At 39.9% G+C, this 24,463-nt stretch overlaps 1 protein-coding gene across 8 annotated transcripts in view; it reads right to left on the reverse strand.

Annotated features, from left to right (window-relative positions):
* The window catches only part of neb (nebulin), a 75,051-nt gene extending 51,158 nt beyond the window's left edge, over nucleotides 1-23,893 (reverse strand). For 6 of the 8 annotated variants that reach the window (XM_083776907.1, XM_083776906.1, XM_083776904.1 and 3 more), the window contains exons 1-37: nucleotides 23,788-23,893; nucleotides 23,007-23,082; nucleotides 22,687-22,755; nucleotides 19,240-19,269; nucleotides 17,418-17,525; nucleotides 17,036-17,143; nucleotides 16,494-16,598; nucleotides 15,686-15,790; nucleotides 14,545-14,649; nucleotides 13,923-14,027; nucleotides 12,634-12,738; nucleotides 12,306-12,413; nucleotides 11,096-11,212; nucleotides 10,753-10,854; nucleotides 10,207-10,314; nucleotides 10,012-10,119; nucleotides 9,795-9,893; nucleotides 8,923-9,027; nucleotides 8,685-8,792; nucleotides 7,556-7,669; nucleotides 7,004-7,201; nucleotides 6,672-6,779; nucleotides 6,449-6,547; nucleotides 5,509-5,613; nucleotides 5,235-5,342; nucleotides 4,803-5,114; nucleotides 3,994-4,200; nucleotides 3,311-3,415; nucleotides 3,119-3,226; nucleotides 2,669-2,980; nucleotides 2,221-2,427; nucleotides 1,985-2,089; nucleotides 1,793-1,900; nucleotides 1,343-1,654; nucleotides 911-1,117; nucleotides 679-783; nucleotides 31-138 (exon numbers count right to left, since the gene is read on the reverse strand). In XM_083776907.1, coding sequence (XP_083633033.1) covers nucleotides 31-138; nucleotides 679-783; nucleotides 911-1,117; nucleotides 1,343-1,654; nucleotides 1,793-1,900; nucleotides 1,985-2,089; nucleotides 2,221-2,427; nucleotides 2,669-2,980; nucleotides 3,119-3,226; nucleotides 3,311-3,415; nucleotides 3,994-4,200; nucleotides 4,803-5,114; nucleotides 5,235-5,342; nucleotides 5,509-5,613; nucleotides 6,449-6,547; nucleotides 6,672-6,779; nucleotides 7,004-7,201; nucleotides 7,556-7,669; nucleotides 8,685-8,792; nucleotides 8,923-9,027; nucleotides 9,795-9,893; nucleotides 10,012-10,119; nucleotides 10,207-10,314; nucleotides 10,753-10,854; nucleotides 11,096-11,212; nucleotides 12,306-12,413; nucleotides 12,634-12,738; nucleotides 13,923-14,027; nucleotides 14,545-14,649; nucleotides 15,686-15,790; nucleotides 16,494-16,598; nucleotides 17,036-17,143; nucleotides 17,418-17,525; nucleotides 19,240-19,269; nucleotides 22,687-22,734 — 4,602 coding nt within the window. In that variant the 5' untranslated portion in view covers nucleotides 22,735-22,755; nucleotides 23,007-23,082; nucleotides 23,788-23,893. The remainder of the gene's footprint in view (nucleotides 1-30; nucleotides 139-678; nucleotides 784-910; nucleotides 1,118-1,342; nucleotides 1,655-1,792; nucleotides 1,901-1,984; nucleotides 2,090-2,220; nucleotides 2,428-2,668; nucleotides 2,981-3,118; nucleotides 3,227-3,310; nucleotides 3,416-3,993; nucleotides 4,201-4,802; nucleotides 5,115-5,234; nucleotides 5,343-5,508; nucleotides 5,614-6,448; nucleotides 6,548-6,671; nucleotides 6,780-7,003; nucleotides 7,202-7,555; nucleotides 7,670-8,684; nucleotides 8,793-8,922; nucleotides 9,028-9,794; nucleotides 9,894-10,011; nucleotides 10,120-10,206; nucleotides 10,315-10,752; nucleotides 10,855-11,095; nucleotides 11,213-12,305; nucleotides 12,414-12,633; nucleotides 12,739-13,922; nucleotides 14,028-14,544; nucleotides 14,650-15,685; nucleotides 15,791-16,493; nucleotides 16,599-17,035; nucleotides 17,144-17,417; nucleotides 17,526-19,239; nucleotides 19,270-22,686; nucleotides 22,756-23,006; nucleotides 23,083-23,787) is intronic. The other 2 variants (XM_083776901.1, XM_083776902.1) reach the window with 2 other exon arrangements.
* Between the last annotated feature and the right edge of the window lie 570 nt (nucleotides 23,894-24,463).

Genomic DNA, 24,463 nt, shown 5'->3' on the forward strand with positions numbered 1-24,463 from the left:
TTTGGTATAGCAAGGGGCATCCCAACTTACATTGCTGGCAATAGTGGTGCTAGCCCTGGCAGCTAATATAGGGATGGCGTCTGCTTTCATGTTATGGCCCTTATTGGCCATCTCCAAGACACTGGCTTTGTAAAGTTTCTGTGAATGAAGCAGAACAGAGATTAGATCTTTACATACATTAAATAACAAGGACTACTATAACATTCTGCAGTTATTTTTTTATTTTTTTATAAAGTATATTTATTGGTTTTTAAAGACAAACAGACATTACACAACAAGAACATAATAAACAAAACAAAACAAAAGAAAAACAGCTCAGGCACAACACAATTATAAATAAAAAGATTGAATATACAAAGACATGACAAGGACAATGAACCATAATGACAAGTGGTTTTAGAATTTTGATAGACTCCCAATCAGGGAATACATCCATACAGTACATAAATACATATATTAAAAAGGCAGACAATAGTTATCATAGGCACCAAATCATTACAACAAGAGCAGACCCATGCATGCTCCACTCAAAGGCGGCAACCGCCACCCCTCCAGGCGGCAGGGCCACCGCCCCAAGAAGCGGCCCCGACGCAACGCATCGAGACCCCTTCTGCAGTTATTTTATTATATTGATGTACTACCATCACAATTTGACCATGGAAATTGTATTTGTCTTACGTCGCTCATATTCTGGGCATTGAACTTGGCCAAGACAATTTCAGGAGAATCTGGCATTACATGGATCGTCAGCTTGTCTTGGTCCCATTTCTTTGTGTATGCTTGCTGTAATGACACATAGATATTTAAAGGCATACAACATATCAAATACAAGCACTCCTGTAGAAGAGTGTGGTAGATTTTTCACTTCAAATATGTTATACAGTATTGTTGTAGTATGAGCATGCTTCACCTTGTTCATGATCTTGTTGTTTTCGGTAGCAAGAGCCAAGTCCATGGAATCCATCAGCTTGCTGAACTTAAAGGTGGATGGATGAGTTCGGTACTTCTTTTCACTTTGAATATCACCACCAATCTTAGCAGTCTCAACTCCAATTGAACCAATGGGTACCCATCCAACTCCTCTAACATAGTTGTTCCATTCAGACTTGTATTCCGACTGGAAAGACAGGCAAGAAGGTTAAGTTACATAATTGTATTGATTGGCTTAATTTGTATAGGTTTGTACTTGTAGACATTATTGATTGGCTAGTTAGTATCTAGGCTTGTAATGTATACTCAGATGAATGACGTTTAGTCTTGCAGTGTTTTAAAAATCAGTTTGATCAATTGATATTTATCTTTTCATGGTCTGAGATATTTAGATAACATTAATGTCACTTACATCGCTGGATTGGATGTTCATGGTGCGACACCGTGCCAAGTTCAGGTTATCGGGGAGAAGGAAATAATTGTGAGGGATGTTTTTGTAGCCAATGTTCGTCGATACAGCAGAGGCTTGCTTGGCCTGAACCAAACTCATCATGTCCACGGGGGATTGATACTTCAGCTTGGACTTGTGGTAGTCCTTCGTGTACAGGGCATTACTCTGGATCTTGGCTGAGTTCAGAGCTAGCATCATCAGAGGGTCATCCGCTAGGCAGCGGGCACCAATATGGTGGCCCCTCCCCTTCTCATATGCTTTCTTGTATTGTATCTGAATGGAAAAGAGGAGAATAAAACGACCACACGCAAAAAATAAGAATAAAGAAAAAGAAACAAAGAAAAGAAAATAGTATAGTTCTGAATACATTCATAGCAATGCAACCGCAAATGCTGTTGATATGGTGCTTACATCGCTGATAATGTGTCTGCCTTGCTTGGCATGCACGACAGATATAGCATCAGGCTTCATGTCGTATCCCTTGGCGATATCTTGCTCCCACTGGTGAATGTAGTGACTCTGATGGAGAAAATAAGTCCAAGGTTAAGATTATCTTACAATATACATTTATTTGCACTAACCACAAGTATGTTGTGTTCTGACCTTGCTCATGGCCTGGGCATTGGCTTTAGCCAGAATGAACTCAGGGGCATCGGCTGGTAGATGGTATGTGCGCATGAACTTCTCACCAGCGGCTTTATAGGCAGACTAGAAAGAAGAAGCGAGGGGGGAAAAAAGAACATAAACTATATATTTTTGGAGGGGGTTTGTGAAATCTTGGAACAATCACCTCAAATAAAATACCAAGAGGCATTAGATGAAAAAGAACAAGAGCTTACTATGTTCTGCTGCTTAGAGTTGACCATGGCCAAGGCAATGCTCATATTGTCGGTCTTACTGCTGAACTTGAAGGTACTGGGGTGTTGGCGGTAGCTCGTTTCATCCAGAGCTGCATTGGCAGCCTTAGCCTTTTCAACATCAATGGAACCAAGAGGGACCCATCCTGCACCTCTACAAAAACTGTTGTAATCTGCCTTGTAGACATTCTGTGGATGTGCAGACAGATAAAACATGATCAATGTCCATTATTTGTTATCCTACGTAAACTGCAATAGGCAATTTCCCCACATGTATCAGCATAACAGTGTAGATACAGTTGCATCTAATTAAATTAGACTCATTAATTTAATTAACTGCAACTGCCTTTACATTGTAATGACAATTCTGTGGAAAGGGACCATTGTTTTGCACAGGACAGGCACAATCAAATGAAGTCTGAAAACGTACATCACTCTGAATGTCCATCATGTTGCGACACCGTTCCAAGTTCAGGTTATCGGGGAGAAGGAAATAATTGTGAGGGATGTTTTTGTAGCCAATGTTCGTCGATACAGCAGAGGCTTGCTTGGCCTGAACCAAACTCATCATGTCCACGGGGGATTGATACTTCAGCTTGGACTTGTGGTAGTCCTTCGTGTACAGGGCATTACTCTGGATCTTGGCTGAGTTCAGAGCTAGCATCATCAGAGGGTCATCCGCTAGGCAGCGGGCACCAATATGGTGGCCCCTCCCCTTCTCATATGCTTTCTTGTATTGTATCTGAATGGAAAAGAGGAGAATAAAACGACCACACGCAAAAAATAAGAATAAAGAAAAAGAAATAAAGAAAAGAAAATAGTATAGTTCTGAATACATTCATAGCAATGCAACCGCAAATGCTGTTGATATGGTGCTTACATCGCTGATAATGTGTCTGCCATGCTTGGCATGCACAACAGATATAGCATCAGGCTTCATGTCGTATCCCTTGGCGATATCTTGCTCCCACTGGTGATTGTAGTGACTCTGATGGAGAAAATAAGTCCACGGTTAAGATTAACTTACAATATACATTTATTTGCACTAACCACAAGTATGTTGTGTTCTGACCTTGCTCATGGTCTGGGCATTGGCTTTAGCCAGAATGAACTCAGGGGCATCGGCTGGTAGATGGAATGTGCGCATTAACTTCTGACTAGAGGCTTTATAGGCAACCTATAAAGAAAAAGAGAGAGGGGAAAAAATAACAAACATTATTATTATTATTATTTTAATCTATATTTTTATACTCGGATATACAAGCTCACAACAAGTCACACAGCGACGCGTTGTAAGGTTGTAGATCGGCTTATTTGTCCGCAAGCAACATCACTATAGGACGAAGGTTAATTCAGGCTTCAGTGTCCGAGTGTACAGACTGAGACATCTTTAGAAATCAGATTTGAAACTCATTTCAAACCACGCAGTAATGACATTTTAATTAAATAAATCATTTTTTCAGACTTAACTCATGCCATTCCAAACTGCATAATTATGCAACAAATCAGTGTTGTATCCCGCCTTTTTTTTCTTCTTTCTAATTATTTGATCAGCCCAAAACATTGTGTTTATTGTCATGATTTGTCACAACTCGAGTTGGCTTTGTCCGCGGCGTAAATGTCTTTAAATAAATACTAATAATAATAATAATATTTTCTGGGTCTCTCGTCGTCATGAAAGGGGGTGGGACTGCGACGCTCTATAAACATAGCCATAGAACGAGATAATGAGATATTATGGCCACTGCCACTCACCCCATCCGTGATCTTGGCATTGGCCTTGGCCAGCTCCATGCTCATGGATCCAGTGTCACTGGTGAACTTGAAGTTGGAAGGGTGCTGCCTGTATTTCCTCTCATCCATTGCTTTGCCTGCCGCCTTGACTTTCTCCACGTCCACGGAGCCAATGGGGACCCAACTGGTTCCCTTCACACAGGTCTCATAGTCCATCTTGTAGTTGTTCTGTAAGCAAAGAATTAAAAATAGAGTCGAGTTAGAGTACCTACACTAGCACCAGTAATGAATTGTTGATTCTGTCGATCGTATCATTATTGTGATGTAGGCGAAAACCCTGGAAAGTGCACAAAAAAAAGGAGAAAAACTGGTATTCCAGTGAGGCAAACCATGTGTTTGTTTGTGACTGGCGGTTCTGTTCTCTTTGTATGTGCTGCTCTTTATAGCAGACAAGACACCATGACACTCTCAAATAAGAGTGTATTGTTAACAGTGTAAAAAAAACTTTGACCATTATTTGTCCATGCCGTTACATGCATAAAAATGTTTGCTTCATTTCTTTATAAATGTAAATACACAATTAACTTTTCTTGTATTTTCTTTATAGGCTAAATGTAAATACACAATTCACTTTCTTGTCTTGTCTTCCTTTGTAATGTAATGGTTAGGGTCAAAGGGAAATTAAGAGGGGGTTCTTGCCCCCAATTTATTCAATCGAATACCAACTGAGAAATATATGGTACAGTAGCAATGCACCTGGTAAGTTTAGTCTTAGCTTGCAAACACATAATAACCTATGGTATTAATATGGTGCTAATATTCAAACTTACATTGCTGGCGTTGAAGTTCATGGTACGAGCGAGTTCCAGGCTCATAGCGTCTGGTAGAAGAGTGTATTGGTTGATGATCTTCTTGTAGCCAACATTGGTCTGTACAGATGATTGATGCTTGGCCAGAGTCAAACTCATCATGTCTACGGGGCTGTGAAACTTCAGCTTGGACTTGTGGTAGTCCTTCTCGTAGTTCTTCTTACTCTGCAACTTAGCCACATGCATGCTTAGAACCAGCAAGGGGTCGTCCTGGATGCTACGGAAGCCAACGTGGTGTCCCCTTGCCTTTTCGTATGCTTTTTTGTATTGCACCTGTCAAAGAAAACAACATTCATTCATACTCTTAAATTCAATTAATTATGCTTGTGAAATTAAGACCAAGTTTTTCTTCAGTTTTAGATAGGTGGGTCTAGTCTGACAACAAATACTTACATTACTGACTGCATGTCTGACAGCCTTTGCAGCAACAATGGGAATAGCATCAGGCCTCAGGTCATAACCTTTAGCAATTGTCGCCTCCCAGGCCATCGTATAGCAGCTCTGAAATAAAGAATTGGAATTATCAAGCCTCTGTCCAAACCCTTCTGATGCATGAGGCAAAAATAATGTGACATGCATCTCACAACTTGTGAGGAGACTTAAGTCATTTTCTAACAAATATGCCTTATGAACATATTGTACTGTGTCCTAAGTTCTCCTAACCCACATTGCTCATGTTGTATGCATTGCTCTTGGCTAGGAGGAACTCAGGGGCGTCAGGAGGCAGAGAGTACTTCTGGTGGATCTCCTCAAGGCCTCTCTTGTAGAACAGCTATGGGGCAGAGGACAGAAAATGTTAAATCAAACATGTTACAGATCAGAGCAACATTAAGAAAGAAATGAATCACACTTGTGTGAAGTGAGGGGCACAAGATTTATTTGTATTGGCCATATGATGACGTCTAACGTCATCCATTACTGCCCTAAACAAACATTAAAGTCCATAGACTTGGCTGGAAAATATTTACATTATAGGTGCTGTAAACAAACATTACAAATCCCATAGACTTGGCTGCCATATGATGGAATCTTCAAAAGGCTTGTATTGGAGGGTCTAGCACCCCTCAAAAATGGAAATGAATGTGTTCCAATGGATCCAATGTAGTTGCAGAAGGAGGAGAGGACACTGGAGCAGCACGGACATTTAAGCCTTTTATTAGGTGCTAGTATACAAGAATACAACTAACTTTTGACCTTGTGGTCTTCATCAGAGTCATGACTCTGACTCTGATAAAGACTGCAAGGTCGAAAGGTTGTTTTCTTGTATATTAGCAACTAACAAAAGGCTTAAACGTTAGTCGAAACGTTAGTCGTTTTCTTGTATGCTCCAGTGTCCTCTCCTCCTTCTGCATCTGTTGTCCTTGTTCCTGTGATGCACCGGATCAGCCGTTCCAGGCTTGAGGCGCGTTGGTAGATTCCCTTTGTTCTAAGGATCCAATGTAGTTATTATTTAGTCACAACAAGCTCTATATTTAAAATACCCACAGACAGACTTAACCATTTTCACACACAAAAAAGCCTAAAGAGCGGATGTGTTGTGAACTTGTAGATTCTGCATTTCTCCATGAATGGCAGCCTATACCAATGTGCCAACTTTGCAGACTTACGTCACTCCTCATAAGCTGGTTGACTTTGGCCTGCAGCATGGTTGGATGGTCATCGATGGCCGTGAAGGGGACAGTGTCTGGATGTTGTCTGTATTTTCTCTGCGGGGGAATACAGGGAAGTTGATGAGATAATTATTCCATTGCATATCAAATAATGATATATTGCTTTCGTGCATCCTCAAGGGGAGGAAGAGAAGGGATGCTGTATGTGTACATTACGTACTTCACTAAAGATTTCACCGGCCTTCTTGACTGTTTCCACTGCGACGGAGCCATAGGGGACCCATGGAGTTCCCTTGGTGTTCACGTTGTAGTCATACTTGTAATCATTCTAGCACAAAGAAAAGATCAAAATGGCACATATAAGATAAGAAAACAAAAATGTTTGTTCTTCATACTATAGTAAAATCCTGAGCATTAATTTGAACACTATACTCTTTTATACTACTTTCAGAGTTTCGTGTAACAATGGATCATTTGGCTCCACAATTTCCCAACATTTACCAGTTTCATAAATGGCTCCCCCCCACCCAAACCAGAAAATATGTGTCTTACGTCACTCTGGATTTGGTTGGCATTCTTGGCCGTGACCAGCGCTACACTGTCGTGGGGCATGAGGTAGCGGTTGGGGATGTTCTTGTAGCCAGACATGCTGGCGATAGCCTGCGACTTCTTGGCCAGGGTGACCGACATCATGTCCAGTGGGGTTTGGAACTTGGTCTTCATCTTTTCATAGTCCTTTTTATACGCACGCTGTGGACACATGACATATACGACAGTCAGTGGTAATGTACTCTGTCAAATCTAAAAATAATAATGAATCAATCATTCATCATTCAATAATAATAGTCAAACATGGTGAAAATAGCAGGATGGGTGACCATTTTTAATCTTGCAGGGCACGTTTTTGGGGTTACGTGTCAACATGTAGCGGGCTGGGGAGGTTAACCAGTGACCTTCTGATTACCAGAAGGCAATCTCTCTAAAACCTCTACCCACTAAGCTATGGCCCATCATCATATGACCAAGTATACGTGGTTAATTACATGAGGGAAATTCTTTCTTTTCCATGCAGTTAACCCATAACCCAAAGGTAACATTACTTACTTCGCTCTGCATTTTGGCCACATGAACGGCCAACATAATCTTGGGGTCGTCGTTAATGCTGAGGGCTCCAACCATGTGTCCCCTGTTCTTCTCAAATTCCTTCTTGTATTTAACCTGGAAGTAGCAACAACAACATTTGAATTTAAATTCTATACAGAAGCACCAAACACCAGTGTTGTCAAGTAACTTAAGTAATATACTACTTTCAGTAATATTATTACTTTTTTCCAGTAATATGTAACTTAACTAGTTACTTTCACATTTTGAGTAATAATATTACATTTACTTTTTTCCAAAAGTAATATTATTACTATTTTCACGAGCCTTGGTGGAACTGTGGGTTTGAGTGTTTATTTATAATGGTAGACTTGGTTGGGGTGGAGCTGCTTTGCAGACTGCTGATCCGCTCTAGATCTAGACTCTAGAGCGGATACGGAAACGATGCACACTCGTCGGTACGTATGTGTGAAGTATCGGATGCAGAAGGGCGGGCCTTAAACCGTCCGGGACACGGAACAACAACCTAAACTAGTGTGTGTAACTCGTTAGACTGCACTGTTAGAGAGAAGAGACGTAAACAAACTAAGCATGGAGAAGGTGGAGGAGACAGAGACACCGGCACAACAAAGCGTTATAACATTCAATACTTGGAAGTATTCGCATTATTTTGAGTATGTCCGCGAGACGAGATGAACATTATTGTCCGCTGCAAGTTGTGCATAGGGAAGAAGCTATATTCCACGTCGAAAGAAATCTACTTCTAATCAATGTGTACAAATGGACCCATCATCATGTGTACACTATACAGTAAATTTTTTAGAGTTAAATAAACACTGCAGAATAGGGGAGGGGGGACTGCTAATGTTGAAAATGCAAAGTAAGACTTTTGGGGACAAAATATGCAATTACTGGAGGCGAGAGGAAAAAAAAGTAATAAGTAATAAGTAATAAGTAACTAGTTACTTTTCTCAGGGAGTAATAAAAAGTATAACTTTATTCCTTTTTTTAAAGTAATAAGTAATAAGTAGTATATTAGTGTTAAAGTAATATTTTGACAACACTGCCAAACACACTGTATATTTAAAAAGGAGGGATTTAAGTATTCCCATAAACATTATTTAATACTCACATCGCTGACAATGTTTGTGTGGGCGCGGGCTGCAAGGATCGAGATGGCGTCACCCTTGACCTCAAACTGCTTGTCTTTAACTTTCTCCCAGTCATGATGATAGGAGTTCTACAACAATAGCATACATTGGCATTTGAGTTTGAAACTGCAATGGAAAATGGACTCTGGGATATATAGAATGTATCAAAAGTTTAGATTTCAGTGAAAAAAATAACAAACTTGTAGTTGTTTTACTTACATCACTAAGGTTAAAGGCGTTCACTCTGGACTGGATGAAGAATGGATAGTCTGCCGGCAGGGAATTTTTAAACTTCATCTTCTCATAATCTGCCTTGTAGTTGAGCTGTAAAAAAAAAAAGAGTGTGAAATCAGCATGGAATTGATCACTGTAGTCTTTAATTCCCCTCAACTTCATGCACATTCATGGACGCTTAACCATTTCTAACCTATTTTGAGGTAGTATTTTCTACCCCCCTTCTTTATTCCAGTTATAGTTGATTTCATTCAGCATACAGTTTTTGGGTTTTATTTTTCTACATTGCATTTCAGGATCAAACAGTTATTTTACTTCCTGTCACTAGAGGGTACTGGCGGCCTAAGAGAGCTCTTTCTTTATCTGATAGTTACAGTATACTGTCTAGTAAACTGTCACACACTTTCCTTGTCCATCAACCCCAGTGTGATCACAGGGTTTATTCTGGGCTAACTGAACGCATGCTGCTATTTATACTACAGAGGTGGCTCTCCAGTTTCCATGGTGGTCACGGAAAGACAGCTGAGCTATGTGGATGAATGGGCAAATTCTTTAGGAAGTCTTCTCATGTCTCCAACACAATAAGATCCAATGTATTAGCTGCCTCCAATTTTGAGTCAGAAAATGTATACAGTGTGTAACTGAAAATGTGATTGCATTCACTTCATCCAACTGGCATTTTACCTGACCCCTTCCGAAATAGAAAAAAGTATATTAATATATCTGGCTTATATTACAGTTCTACAATTTCTAGTGGACTTTTTGTCACTTTAAACTTGGCTTACATATTTTGAGACGCATTTATTCTAGCCTTTTTTTTTTTCAAACATTTTCAACAATGGCAACCTTTTACATACCATACTTAGCTGTTTGGCATTGATGGCGGATTGAACTTGAACTGGAGAATCCGTCACTTGTGTAAATTTCACCGTGTCCGGATGTTGCCGGTATACTTTCTGCAAAACACAACACAAAAACTCGATGAAATATTTCTATATGTATAAAATGTCAGAGCTGCTTGGTTGATTTAAGGAATAAGTAACTACATAAATGAAATCAACCAAGATTACTTACGTCTTTACATTGCATTTGCATTTTCTTAGTAGCTTCGTATCCAGGCGTAATAGTTTGGGGGAAGAAGCACCTTGAGTTGATGTCATCAGCATCTCCTTTGTACCATTGCTGAAAAACCAAATGCAGGACATGATAAGTGAATTCATACTGTACATTACTAAGAATATCAGAAAAGCACAACCAGAAGAAACTTACGATACTCTTCATTTCTTCAAGTTGCTTGCAGTGAATCGTCCAGATATCCTCATAGCTGCCGATATAGTGTCCCTTCACCTCCTCGTCATACTTTGTTTTGTATTTTGCCTGGGAAGAAAATTGACATGGTCATAATCTGGACATGAGATTGGACAAAAGGCCTCATCAAATTAGAGGGCTGAAATTAAAAGAAAAAGGATGGCTGTAGGGGTGCACAGTTAATCGAACTAATCCATTTAATCAATTGTGTAAAAAACATTAATTGATTTGAATAAAATGATCAATAACCAATTTTTAGCTCACAATGCGTCATAATGCGACACATTGTGAGCTTGTAGATTTTCTATATTTTATAACAAGTATAAAATAGGACTTAAGTAGTTCATCAGTCATCGATTTGGTCGCTTATAAAAAAAGTCTACTCACATTTCTTTCATGTCAATTCACATACTTTTCTAAAACTAAGAAAGCAATTGATTGTTGCAACCTGACGTCAAATTGCAGGGCTGGTGTGACTGAGTTTCACTAGACTACAGGAATACTCACATCAGTAAACTGTTTAAGTACAGAGTCCATATGAAACTTGGGCGTGTCGCAGTAGTTGATGCTGGATCCCCTGGATTTCTCATAGCTTTTTTTGTACACTTTCTGTAAAGGATAGGAAACAAATGACATTTATCATGAGAACTACAATACAAATCAGAGACCAAGTGTACATTTGTAAATACTTTTATGTATTAAAAGTATTACTAAAGTATGGTAAAAGTGGCTTTTTTATTTTAATGTACACGTCTGAGGGTTATTTGTGGAGACACATGAAGAACAGGGATGTCATATGTAGAGCCGAAAGCTCCTTCTACAATCTACATGGTAATCCTAGGAAACCTACATCACTGAGGATGGTTCCAGCATATCTGAGCTGTCTGAGAAGGGGATTCTCTGTAGCGGGAAGAACGTTGTAACCGGACTGATCTTTGGTCTTCTCGTAAGCCTTCTTGTAATGGACCTATGGATGAAAACACAGAAAACAGAGTAAAGTAGAGAACAGAGTAAGTGTGGAGAACAGATGGTACAGGGTTTATGTCGATGAGGTATATAAGTGGTTCTCGAAAAAATTTGAGCTCTGGACCAGCTTATTTAAATCCATATTGAATGGTGCGTGACACCATGCACATATTTAGTATATCAAGCCTATCCTCCGAATATTAACCATAATGTTTGTTATATTTAACAATATATAGGCTACTGTATTTAGTTACTGTATATAACATTTTAAAAGATTTTCCCATGGACCACCTGTAATTATGCCATGGACCACTGGTGTTCCATGGACAGCTGGTTGAGAAAACAGTGAGAAACAATGAGTCACATCACATCTACTGGAATGTAATATTTTATATAATTATGACCGATGAGTCAAATGACGAATAACCGCATTGTATGTGGATGAGTGGGTGGCCGCCCTAGAGTGTAGCTGCAACTATATTAGTATACACTAATTCGTAAGAACAAAAAAGCTATATATACATATATATGATTCCAACCACTGAAAATCTATTCAGAGATTAAATTAAGTGTTACTCATAGATCTTGTATAGGATACTGAAGTTCAAATCTGCACACGTCAACAGCAGTCACAGGCTGTGGACATACAGTATGTGTTGACTCTGTTCTGAGGTACAGCTCAATTTTGACCATGTAGGTGTACGTGTGCCTGTGTGCGTGCGTGCGTGCGTGCGTGTAGTTGAACTATGTACTACTAATAGCGTACAAGTATGGTCGAAATTGAGAAACAGACTGTAAAGAAGAAAAAAATGTTGTTATGGTTAAAAACGATTTTTAGATTTACAATTGAGAGATAAGGTTTAGGGTTAGGGTTGGCCTGAGTTATATGTATTTGGTAGCTGGTGTGAGGTGTCTACTGGCTTTAGGGTTAGTGTATTATTATTTTGTAAAGTTCTATAAACAATGTCATTCATAAGATCACTGTTCGGAAATGTTGATATCCTCACAAATATAGAAATGTGCGCGTGTGTGTGTGTGTGTGTGTGTGTGTGTGTGTGTGTGTGTGTGTGTGCACAATTGCTGGTGGTACTCACTTGGCTAATAGCTTGGCGAGCCTTCTTGTTCGAATCGTAAACTGGGGTTTCCGTTTGCATGAAATTAATTCTGTCCTTCACTTTCTCCCATTTTTTATGGTAGAGCCTCTGTGAACGGACGAGGGCAGTGGTTAAGGCATTTAAACTTTACAGAAATATAGAAAATATAGCCGATATACAAGCTCAAAATGTGTCCCAGCGTGACGCCTTGTGAGGTTGCAGACCGGCTATTTTCGCTGTTCATTGTAAGACAAAGTGCTTAAGTGGTTAACAAGATGTGACAACTGACAAGAAATACCAACGTATCATACAAAGGAAATGTTCTTACATCGCTGAGGTTCTCCATCGCCACCCTGGCAGTGGCCACGTCAAAGTAGGGGGTCTCGCACCAATGGCCCTTCACATTCTTATTGTAGTCCTCCCTGTACTTGAGCTGCAGGCATAAATAATAATTAATAATAATAGATCTTGGGGTCACCAAAATCTGTACAGCTGCTCATCCTGGAATCTCCCTATTAGTTTATGAAATATATTGTGTGCAATGTTGACATCATGACATGACGCTTGCGCTAGAGGAAATGTCATGGTAGTAATTATTCAAATGGTTACGGTTCATCCTCCAGGAAGAAGAGTGCAAGAATGTGCTTAGAAAGTTTCATGACGGCCTGGGCCGGCTTAGCGGTCCAGGCACCTTGGCTGGTAATCCAGCATGACAGTGTGTTGCGGGTTCGAGTCCTGATCCTGATGAACGTTACTGTGTGTCTTCACCCCCATCTCTCTCCGTTTCCTTATACTATACATCTATCAATAAAGGCAAAAACCCCAAAAAAAAACGTTTCATGACAATCGCTGCCAGAAGATATCTTGTTTCGCTCCAAACTGTTGGACAGACATACAGTGTATTGCCATCCTTAGAGCCCTGGCTACTGACCAGGTTAATAATTAATATAACAATAAGCAAACCATTTTTCTTTTGTGTCTATAATTCATGAATATGAGTGCCTACATATGTATGTAAGTATCCTGGAGTGCATTGGTGTAGGCCTAAGTGTATCTTCTTTCCCACATGCATAACAAAAGAATGTTCCTATTGCCACTCAGTGCTGTGTTAAACTCAGATCTATCTATCTATGTGATGATGAGACACATTTGGTGGCAAACAGGTATTCCTGTAATTTACTGCTATTATTAGGACTTTGACTCTCTCTGCCAGCCTAGAATGTCTGTCTCCAGTAATATCATAGAGCAGGTGTTCAGTTAATCCTATCAGTCTCCTGGGATGGTGGGACCTCCTTTGATGGTGTGTGTGTGTGTGTGTGTGTGTGTGTGTGTGTGTGTGTGTGTGTGTGTGTGTGTGTGTGTGTGTGTGTGTGTAATATCCATCATTAGAACCAATAATGAACCGCATTTTCAACATGGCGTCCCTATTTTGGGCATGCCATTAAATATGAAAAATGTCTAAACATAGCAAAAAAATAATCTGATCTACTGTACTAGGGGCTATGACAGAATTAACTTTTCTCTTTTTCTTTGTATCCCTTTCTTTATGCACAAGTCATACGATCTCCTTCTTTTTTTCAATCATTTCAAGTACAGTGTTGAGATTCAGGCACTTACATCACTGCGCTGGGCGAACACCTTTTTGGCCAGCTCCACCTCAGGAGGTTCAGCCAGGGAGGTGTACTTGGCTGTGCGCTGGGCATGACCCTTCTTGTAGTGAATCTGCAGGGACACCGTGGAAGAGGGAAAGGGTGAGTTTTACTGACACCGGTGAATTATTCCAGATCAATAGCTAAGTGAGTGAGTGAGTGAGTGAGTGAGTGAGTGAGTGAGTGAGTGAGTGAGTGAGTGAGTGAGTGAGAGATACATAGTTTGGGCCTTTGGGGTGATTTTAATTTGAATTGCCTGTTAAAAATAACAGGGGGGGGGGGGGGTGCTGGCCTAACGGTTAAGGCACATACCATATATATAGGCTCTAATGCAGCCTGGCATTGAGTCGCAGTTTTGAGTCCTGAGCCACTTATAACAGACTTATTATAACCATGCACAGTGTCAGTTCAAATTCCAATTAGGAAGCTAATCACTATCCTAGAGGGCATACTGTATTGAAGCAAAATAACATTGAATTTGGGACTAAGGGCAGTAAGGGTGCAATACAGTATACATTATTTTTGGTCAGATACATGTTTCTCATATCCTCTAGATTAGTCTAGTAGTTGAGAGGTGCTGGTCCACTTACGTCACTGAGGATCTCCTGAGCCTTGGACACCCTGCGCAGCTCCGGACTGTCTGAGTAGGGGAGGCACATGACCTTATCATAATCCCAGTCCTCCGTGTACAGTTTCTAAAAACAAAGAAGCCACGAGTTATTAGATCAAGTCAAATCAAGTGCAAGAGCCATTTCATATAGGCATATCACGTACAAAGTTTAGTGGGAGATAGCTTACGCCTTACGGTATGCATATACTTTCAATCTGGGAACCCATTGACAAAGAATATGAAAAAACTGCGCCCTATGCTGTTTGTTTCCTTTACCTGAATCTGTTCTTGAGAGATGAATATAGATATAACCAGTAAGTCGCCCAGGATGCGCGCACGCAACCTGGGGTGACGGCAGACTGCTGGGCGAGCGCTGGTGCTTTGGCATGGGGGTCAGATCAACATATGGAATGAAATCTGTACCGGCCATATATGGAGCGTGTCTTGAGTGTGCAGGGTTTGATGAGGTCTGGCCATAATGGAGTGTGTCTTGAGTGTACAGGGTTTGATGAGGGCCCAGGTAGGGCCTGGCCTACATTTTAGGGCCTGTTGAGAACTCTAGTTTTCGCCGGCTGCCGGGCGAGGCTGCACTAATAACTTTGGTCTTAGAGTTTGAATGGACAGGTATCAGTCAAAAGGGAGACATCAAAGAGATAGGACGGGTGGGGAGGATCAACATATGGAATGTCAGAACAGGTCAGCTCCATATATGGAGATCTAAGGGTTTGTGGTGTAGAGTTGCTGGCCGGCCGGCTCCATACAGTATATGCAGATCTAGGTGATGATCCAGTTTATTCACCATGTATGGCTATCCAGGGTTTGATGAGGTCAGTGTTTCTGAACTATCCACAACCCTCTTCCAAGACACAGAGCGAGTAGACAGAAATGGTGCCAAATCACAAACAACAATATTTTACCGGGTGCTGGTGCAAAGAGAATTAAACTAAATCAAAAGAGCACTCACTTTAAGTCCTTAGCTTATATTTTTTGGCACGAGCAGCAACAGACCGACACGTTTCGGCTTGAGCCTTCCTCAGAGTGATCGACCAACAAATTGGACCCTGGTCATATGGGTAAAACACTGTGCTCACTGTCCTGTTTGAACGGCAGACTGTGTTTACCTTGCTGTAGTTCTTGGCGTTCCTCACAGCCAGAACCAGTTCAGGAGCATCAGGGGGCAGCAGATACCTGTCCTTTACCTCATCCCACTTCTGTCTGTACAGAACCTAGAGCAAGAGAAAGAGCAGTCAATACCATGCCCAGCACTGAGCACTTTAGCTCTTTAACCACATGAACCCTATTAATGAACAGTGGTGGAAAAAGTGCTCAAATGTTTTACTTAAGTAAAATAATCAATACTGCAATCTAGAAATACTTTGTTACAAGTAAAAGTTGGGAATTCAAAATGTACTTGAGCAGAAGTACAAAAGTATTGGCATCAAAATGTACTTGAAGTATCAAAAGTTTTCAAAATATTTGAAAATAGCAGCTCTACAAGCTCACAATGACATATTGTGAGCTTGTAGATCAGCTATTTTTAAATGGCCGAAATGTATAAGCTTGAATTGGTTATTGTATGTTTTGTAATAATAATCCAAATCTACAAAGTAACTAGTAACTGAAGTTTTCAAATACAGTACATGTAGTGGAGTAAAAGTACAACATTTGGATCTGAGATGTAGTGTGGTATAGGAAGTTGGAATTATTCAAGTAACGTACAAATACCTCAAAATTGTACTTAAGTACAGTACCTTAAGTAAATGTACTTAGTTACTTTCCACCACTGTTAATGAACATAGATAAGACATTTAGCAAAGAGGAAAAAGGAGGGGGGCCGGACGTCCCATGTCAAACAATTCTGAGGGTGTAAAAATGGGCCCACTCTCAGAGATAAATTGCAGTGTATGCGATTCCTTTCAGGGCACTCACCTTGCTGATCAATTCATTCACGTGCTTGACATGCACAATTTCTCTAGCATCAGCGCCGTACAAGCTGGTTGTCTTGGCCTTGTTGCCCTCCATGCGGTATTTCACCTGGCAGACGATAATAAACACCATTATTCCATTATACTGTATTCCTAGCTTGGAAAAACAATGCAGGATATCTTTTTCTTTTTTTTAATGTTCTGTTGCATTTATTTATCAATTTATTTTGCTGAGCTGGCATGGTTTTTTTTTCAGTCTCACCCGTTTTTTATAGCAGTGACCAATTTACAAGCACACCTTTAAATATTTTTAAAGGTGTCAAATTAGTACTTGAATGGGATAAATAAAAGCATGGTAGTTAGTACCAGTGGTGGGGAAAGGTTCTCAAATGTTTTACTTAAGTAAATGTATAATGCCTCTGAGATGTAGAGTAGAAGTAAAATTATTAGAAATAAAAAATACTCAAGTAAAGTATAGATACCTCAAAAGTGTACTTAAGTACAGTACTAATACTTAAATGTATTTAGTTACTTTCCATACTGTACCTCACTCAGCTGCTCTTGAGCCTTCCTGATGCGTATCATCTCAGGGCTGTCACACTCTAAGGCAGGTGCTGTCCCCCTGGACAGGTCATAGGCCTTACGATACACATTCTGTTGGGGAGTATATGTATACACATTCAAAAGATTTAGGAAATTAAATACTTTTTTTATTTTATTCTGGGGTTCAGCAAAAATAGCAGACATACAAGCTCACAACACGTCGCATAGTGACGGTGCGTTTTGAGCTTGTAGGTTGGCTATTTTCTGCCAAGATATTTTAGAGGAAAAAAAGAGGGGACCAAGTAATGGTGTGCATGGTTAATATATTGTACTGTAAATGTAAAAGAATATGGACTGTAATCAATGTAAAACTCCTGCTGCTTACGTGGCTGTACTGCTCCAGCATCTTGGTGGCATGAGCCAAGTAAGGGGTCATGAACTTGGTGGTATCCACCTTGACCTTCGTCCTGACTTTCCTGACTTGCAAGCCAGTCTATAGGAGAGCAGAGGGAAATGCAATTAACTACAGTACCATTACTGATATGATGACCCGTGGTCCCACACAAAAACACTTTCAGCAGGCAAAGCAACAGAGTAGCCTACACTGTAAGATCCTGAGTGTTGATTTAAAGCTGCAATCAAGAACTAATTGTAATGAATAAAACATGATTTTGACCAATCTGTATGGTATGATGAGTATGTATGTTATTACAATATACTAGCTTGCACATCTGCAGTGGTTGGAGGTGGTCTCCCCACTCTTCCAATGAGACATTCAACACCTGGTGTCAGGTGAGGTAGGACACACGTGTGAGACAAGTAGTACTGCCTGAAGCTCTTAAGTGCCTTGCCAAGTGGGTTTGGCTCTTGGATGTGTCGTAGAAATGTGGTATTTTGCGTGAAAGACCCTTGTTCAAGTCCTGGATAGGAAAATAATTACGAATTAAAGCTTTAACTCCCTTCTTGTCCTTTCTATTTTGACAGATGCTAGTTTACAATACAAATAGATTTAAGGCCTATTCATAGTCTGGATTTTCGGTGGTGAGCTGACCACCGCTCCGGTAGTGAGCTGACCACCGGAGCTGAAATAACGTTGAGCGGTGGTGAGTAAAAACAGAGAGAAGGGCTGGAGCGGTGGCGGTGGTTTGCTCTTCACCGCGGCTCGTGACGTCATGTTCTAGTTCGGTGGTCACCTAACCACCGAAAATCCTAATGAGCCTTTAGAATGCTAGGTTAATTGTTTACACTTGAGTCCAGTTGTAGTCCAAAATGCAGTGTACTGTAGTGTAGTGTACTATACTATACTATACAATCCATACTCAGCATCAAGGAGAAATGTAGTTAGACCTAGTAACTAGTATCAGCCTAGACACACAAAATGCATGACCGAAAGCTTGCAATAACATTGTTCGATACAGAGTTAGTCAGTGTGTATTTGCGGTAATTTCTTTTGAATACTCTTGAGTTAAATTGACACTCAGGATTTTACTGTGTACCATAGCCTGGTGAAACAGATAAGGAGAAGAGACAAATATGACAGATTTTACAAAGTGCTCAGTGACTTCAATAAATGTTAATTGTTTGCTTGAATGCAGAGCATTTTATTCTTATGTAGGAATCTGAAGCACTATACCAGGAATTGACATGTAATTTCAACCCACAGTACAATAAAACTACAGCTACATTACTTACCTTTAAGTACTCATAGAAATGACTAGAAGCAAAATAGGGGTAAGGGGAATTAATTAATCAGTAATGCTATGATGTCATGAGTAAGTTAATGGGATGGGAATTACAAAAATGTTACAGAAGAGGTAAAGGACACAAGGTCTTTTTGGATTACAGACTAGAGTATGATGAAGACATACAAAGAATCTTAAGGAGCAGAGTGTAGCGATGGGCAAATGAAGCAGCACGCGTCAACAATAACAACATACAAGTCATGGATGGCCATGACGGCAGCCATTTACTTTATCGCAATAACAGCAGCCATTTCCTTTGTTGACATAAAGGCAGTCATCTTCTTTTAGGTGCTCACATAAATAGGGCGTACAGTCAAATAGCTAGTCAATTGGTTAGCCTCCAGGGCATGCAGACAAGACGACATGGTGAGAAAAGAAAACAAAAAACAGCTAGACACCGAAAATGTAAACTACTGTATACACTGTTTTGTTTTACTTGCTGGCCTTTGGGAGATGGTGTTTTACCTTGAGCTGAGAGCCACGCCCAGCAGATCCCTACAAATGTACAAAACTGCTAGTAAAGGTACTGGGAGAAACAGCAGTGTATTGGATTGAGGTTGATTTTTCCCCAGCTCTGTCACCAGTTCTTAAACCTGCTTACTTGCAACCTCAGGCTCAGATGACATACAGTATGAATGATTGCTGTATTCTGTATTTCTACAATATTATAGTTGCATACTGTACACTCTGACAAATGCAAAACTAAAAACAGACTAATTACACAATGTACTGTACTGTACAGTACAGCAGTCCTCGTGACCCAGTAATAAAATGTTCTGACATTCACTCACAGTAACTTTAAATGACTTTCAAATACACTGAGGAGAATATGCTCTGAATTAAGCTTCAGTGTAATTAAAGCCCATATCCCAGCTGGGCTTATAATATCCTTGGTGTGCAGAACTCTTTAACCCTTTGAACCCCTAAGCAGTCCCATGGCTTCATTGCTATTCCAATTACTTGTTACAAGGGTCCTTGTAATGAATCACTAGGGTGCCTAGTGGTACTACAGTACTGTACCAACTAATAATTTATAAACGATTCATAATTTATCTGTGTCTGTTCACACAAAGGGGGACTTCCCATGGGTTTAATACCGATCTTTTCTATCAGTCAACCCAGTACAAACATTACATTAACTAACATTCCAACACATAGCCCACTATTCTGTGAATAGCATGTTTCTACTAGTAAATTTAACAGTCCCTAAATTACAGTGACCTACGCTGTGACCTTGTCCACCGTGGACCTTGAAAATGGCTATAGTAATCTCAACACGAAAGTTCGAGCCCAGACCACCGAGATATTTCTAGTAGAGACTTATGCAAATCTATAATCTGTCTGATACAACTCAGTGCAATACAACCTACAGTACAACCAACCAGAGCTGAGGGAAAGAACATCTCAAACGCTTTAAAAAACATTTGTAAGAGGCTTCATTATCTGAATCTATAAGACAGGAAAGAACCATACCTATACACATATACTTGATAGGTTAATTATTAACATTATTATTATTAATAATAATAATCATAATAATCATCATAATCATCATAATAATAACATGGAATGTATACATTCATGTCAAAACGGTGGTGTACTTGTTTGTCTTACTTTCTTTCTTTTTTTGGTTGCTTAACGGAATGTCTGCTTGCATTGTGGTAAGGTACTTGCTGTTTTTCTATGATGTGTTAAAAAATGGGTGGTTCTATAGTACGCACTGTATACGGCAACTGAACAAATGTGAAATCTCTGAGCCTCAATAAAAAACATTGTACAAATATATAACAATAATAAGTATAATAATAATCATAATATAACATTATATGTGGTATTTGCCCAATACATTTCCATTTACCTGGAATTTACCCTAGAGCTGCATTTACCCATTCTAACTATTAAGAGCAGTGGACGCTATTAATACCGCATTTAGGGTTCTTACTCAGGGACACTGCGACAGATAAACTGGGTGAGCCAAGGGTCAAACCGGCCACCTTTCACCTTTTTACACTTTCAGAGTAAAACTAATGAATGAAAATCATGATTTTACTGTGCAGCCCTCTCTCTCTGTCTCGCTACCTTCCCAGCAAGTGTTTTTTTTTTCTTCCAGGCAGCCACCTCTCCTAAGCACATTCTATTACTGTGACGTTTAGGTTTAGAGTGCAGGCTATTGGAGTGTGATTTACAGCACAGTGGCTCATCTCACTTGCCTCTCTCTCTCTCTCTCTACCAGTCTGCCGTAGATGTCGACTTCTAAATTTGTCTGACTGATGGACACAGTCCTTTGCAAGTCGTCCATTAACGGTGAGGAAGAAGTAATTTCTAAAGTTGATAATGAGGAAAATAAACGTATAATGGAAGCAGTGATGACAACATGAGTTTGGTTGAGGCTGTCTGATTAACGTAGTAAATAACAGAGAGACATGTTTGTGTATGCATTATTTATGTTTCTATATGTACTGTATAGCAGTACGTAGAATTAATAGCGATATGTTTCTCCCCATTCTGTAGATCAAATAAGAAGCCACCTTACTATTCAGATAAAGACAATGCAAATGTTCTCCAGAGTGTATAGATGAAAGTAATAGTGAAATCAGAATGTATTGATTTGTGGGAATTCTGTATGTATGTACTCCCTGACAAATGATTTACATCTTTGTATTAAAGAAAGTAAAACGATTTGCTAGTTAATATGTTATATGGGAGCAAAATGATAACATTGGTACATTTGCATGTACTGTATAATATATATTCTTTATCTGCAACTCTAATGTCAAAGAAGACATATACAGCCAGTCTGAAATGTTACAATTGTTTTTTGGTTCAGTTTAATAAATCATTCCAACTCCCCTATAAGATATCAGCAAGATTTCAGATGGATGAATAGCAGGCTAACTTTAATCCTATTTCCCAAGGAAATAAGGGATTAAGTTGTTAGCCTTCTGCTTTCACTCTTCCATTGCACACTGGTACGGAGATCTTTAACAGACAGCATGGATGATACATTCACCAGTAATTGTTTTATAAGTTGGGAAAGTGATTTCTGGGGGTTTTGGGCTGCACTATAAAGACAATAAAACACAATACAGAGAAAATTATGTTTGAACTGTTATTAAGTTTGCTGTATTATTTTTGATTGGAGGAAACTATGGGAAAGTTAATTTGTGTGAAAAGGCCTCTTATTTAACATGAAAAGCACAATGGTAATATTCAAGAAAGTGGAGGCTTGCAAGAAATCAATTTACACCATTTCCACTGTCTACACACTACAGTCATACAGGTGTCATGTGATTGACAGTTAGCACTGGTCTAGATACATTATAATCGGCATGAATTTATATCACTGTGTATATTTTTCCATTTTGGCTGTGGTGCAAATAGCTCCATCTATCAGTTCATAGGTGTTTCATTAATCTTGATGCAAGGGACACGCTCCATACTATTTAATTTAAATATTTTCATTTTGGTTTGTAGTTAGCTGGTTTTGATTTACAGCTGGCTCTTAAGGGTGATCCAGGCTCTAAAACCCAGGGAGGTGTCCATCTGAAACAGGATCTAATAGCAGCGTTGGATGCCTGGTCCCCTGAAATGCTGACTGGGGGGGGTATCGTAACTAACTTAACTATTCATAGGGTCTGCCATGGAACCTGGACAGCAAGAAGATAACCTCAGCCCCCAGAATGGTGTGTAGAGTATCTGGACCACTAATTGCAATAAACCACCAAAACTGAATTATAAATAGTGATCTATAGTGAATTATCTGTAACAATCCTTTGAAAGTAGTGTTATCAATTATGGCATTATGTCTGGGAGGATGGACCTGCTATTATTATTATTTGTAGCATCTTTAAAATGAACTAAAACCAATGTATTAATATGAAAACAACGTTGTGTTGTGAAATATTCACTTACCTCATCAACCCCTTCTTCATAATCGTCATCAATTTCCTCTTCCGCCATGATGGCACAGTTTCAAAGGGTCTACACAAAACACAGATAACACCATCAGGCATTCATACATTCAACTGAGATGAGGAGTTCACATACAATAGTGAGGCCTCATACTGACTGACGTCCTGGAGGACATATTTATCATACTGTTGATATTTTAGGATGCTTGAACCTAAGCTAGAAATTTAAAACAAGCGGACAGACATGCAGCTAATGTAAAATAAAATAAACATAAAAACAACAACACGTATATAAACCTTCAACCATTGTGCATGTCATACCAGAAAAAGAATCCTGTCGTACAGAAGTATCACTTGCAAATGGGGTCCCACACGGATATTCCAACTTTCTGACTTCCTAGATAGAATAACAGAAATGTATCAATAAAAATACATCAATCTAAAAAGGATCAGGTATACGGAAGGGCAGATAATGTAGGTGTGACTCCAAGAGCCAAATAGAAGGCCCCTGGCTTTGAATGTTTGCCAACCTACTCCCCTCAATAGCCCCCACCCTACCCAAAAGCTCTGCCTCCTCTTGGCTGAAGCAAAGCGACAGCTGCCCCACAGCACTCCAGCTATTTGTCATGTAAGCCAATGCCACAGCCCGATTGGTTGGCTTTGTTTAGCTAACGGAGATGCAATGCCTTCTGAGGCTGCATGGTTAAATATAGGATGGCATATACTAACTACCCTTTTTTAGTACTTGAATTCCAACTCTTCACTTGAAAAAGATGCTTTTTTACCCAACAATAAAAAGTTTAAAAAGAGGCAGGAAGATGGAGCAAATGGACAGACTGAGGTGTTGAGATTTCAGAAGTATCCCACGGTAGGCCATTGCTGATCTTGCTTGAGGTTTGCCGTTCTGGACCATCAGGGGAAAATGATACTCCTTCAATAAGCGCAGCAAAGAAATTTAAACTCCATATTCCCAAAAGAACTGTCTCCCCAGAATCCAGTCACCAGAAGAGGACAGTGAAGATCGATGTCCAGGCAGATGGAAGGGCATGCAGAGTTGAGAAAACATGGAAATTTGTATGTTTATTTCCATTCAATTTCTTACCAGTCACTTTAGAGTTTAAGAGTTTCCCAAGCGCCACCAAAGCCTCCCCAACTTCCCTCCGCAAGAGACCCTGGGAGACAGCACACAGCTGCGATTTCTACCCGGGTTATCATGTGGTTCATGTGGCCAATCAGAGCCCAGCATTCTCATGTTTCCAAATCTAAATATACCTAAGTGAGCACCTGTTGGGGTGAATGCATCAGCGGTACAGTTATAAGGAAGGCAGTGGGGCAAGATAGGGGGAAGCTTGAGAAAACCGGGGAGCTCTCCACACAAGTACCACCCAGTGTGGAATTGTGGGTAATGGTTGTGATGATAACAATGACAAATGCAACTGTTTGGAGAGGCATATCAGGGAGAAGGTGTATCAAAGAAAGGGACACTGACTGAGGGTTCATCATTGGGGACCAGGCCTACCAGAGGCACAGAGCAGAGTTGAAGTTAACTGACCCTGGTACAGTAACAGGTCTTTGTTCTCTGGAATCAGGTCAGCATAGAAATGAGCCACCATTTATTCAAGAATAAAATAATTTGACCTGTCTCATGAAGCAACATGAGTCACAAATTAACTTAACTGCTTATGATGATCCAGAGGTGACGATGAGGAAGGCACCTTTGGCTACTCTTGACATTTGATCGTGAGCGAGACTTGAGAGAACATACATTACACACTTTT

This window comes from Protomyctophum parallelum (genome assembly GCF_964188405.1).
Source record: "Protomyctophum parallelum genome assembly, chromosome: 11".
Lineage (NCBI taxonomy): Eukaryota > Metazoa > Chordata > Actinopteri > Myctophiformes > Myctophidae > Protomyctophum > Protomyctophum parallelum.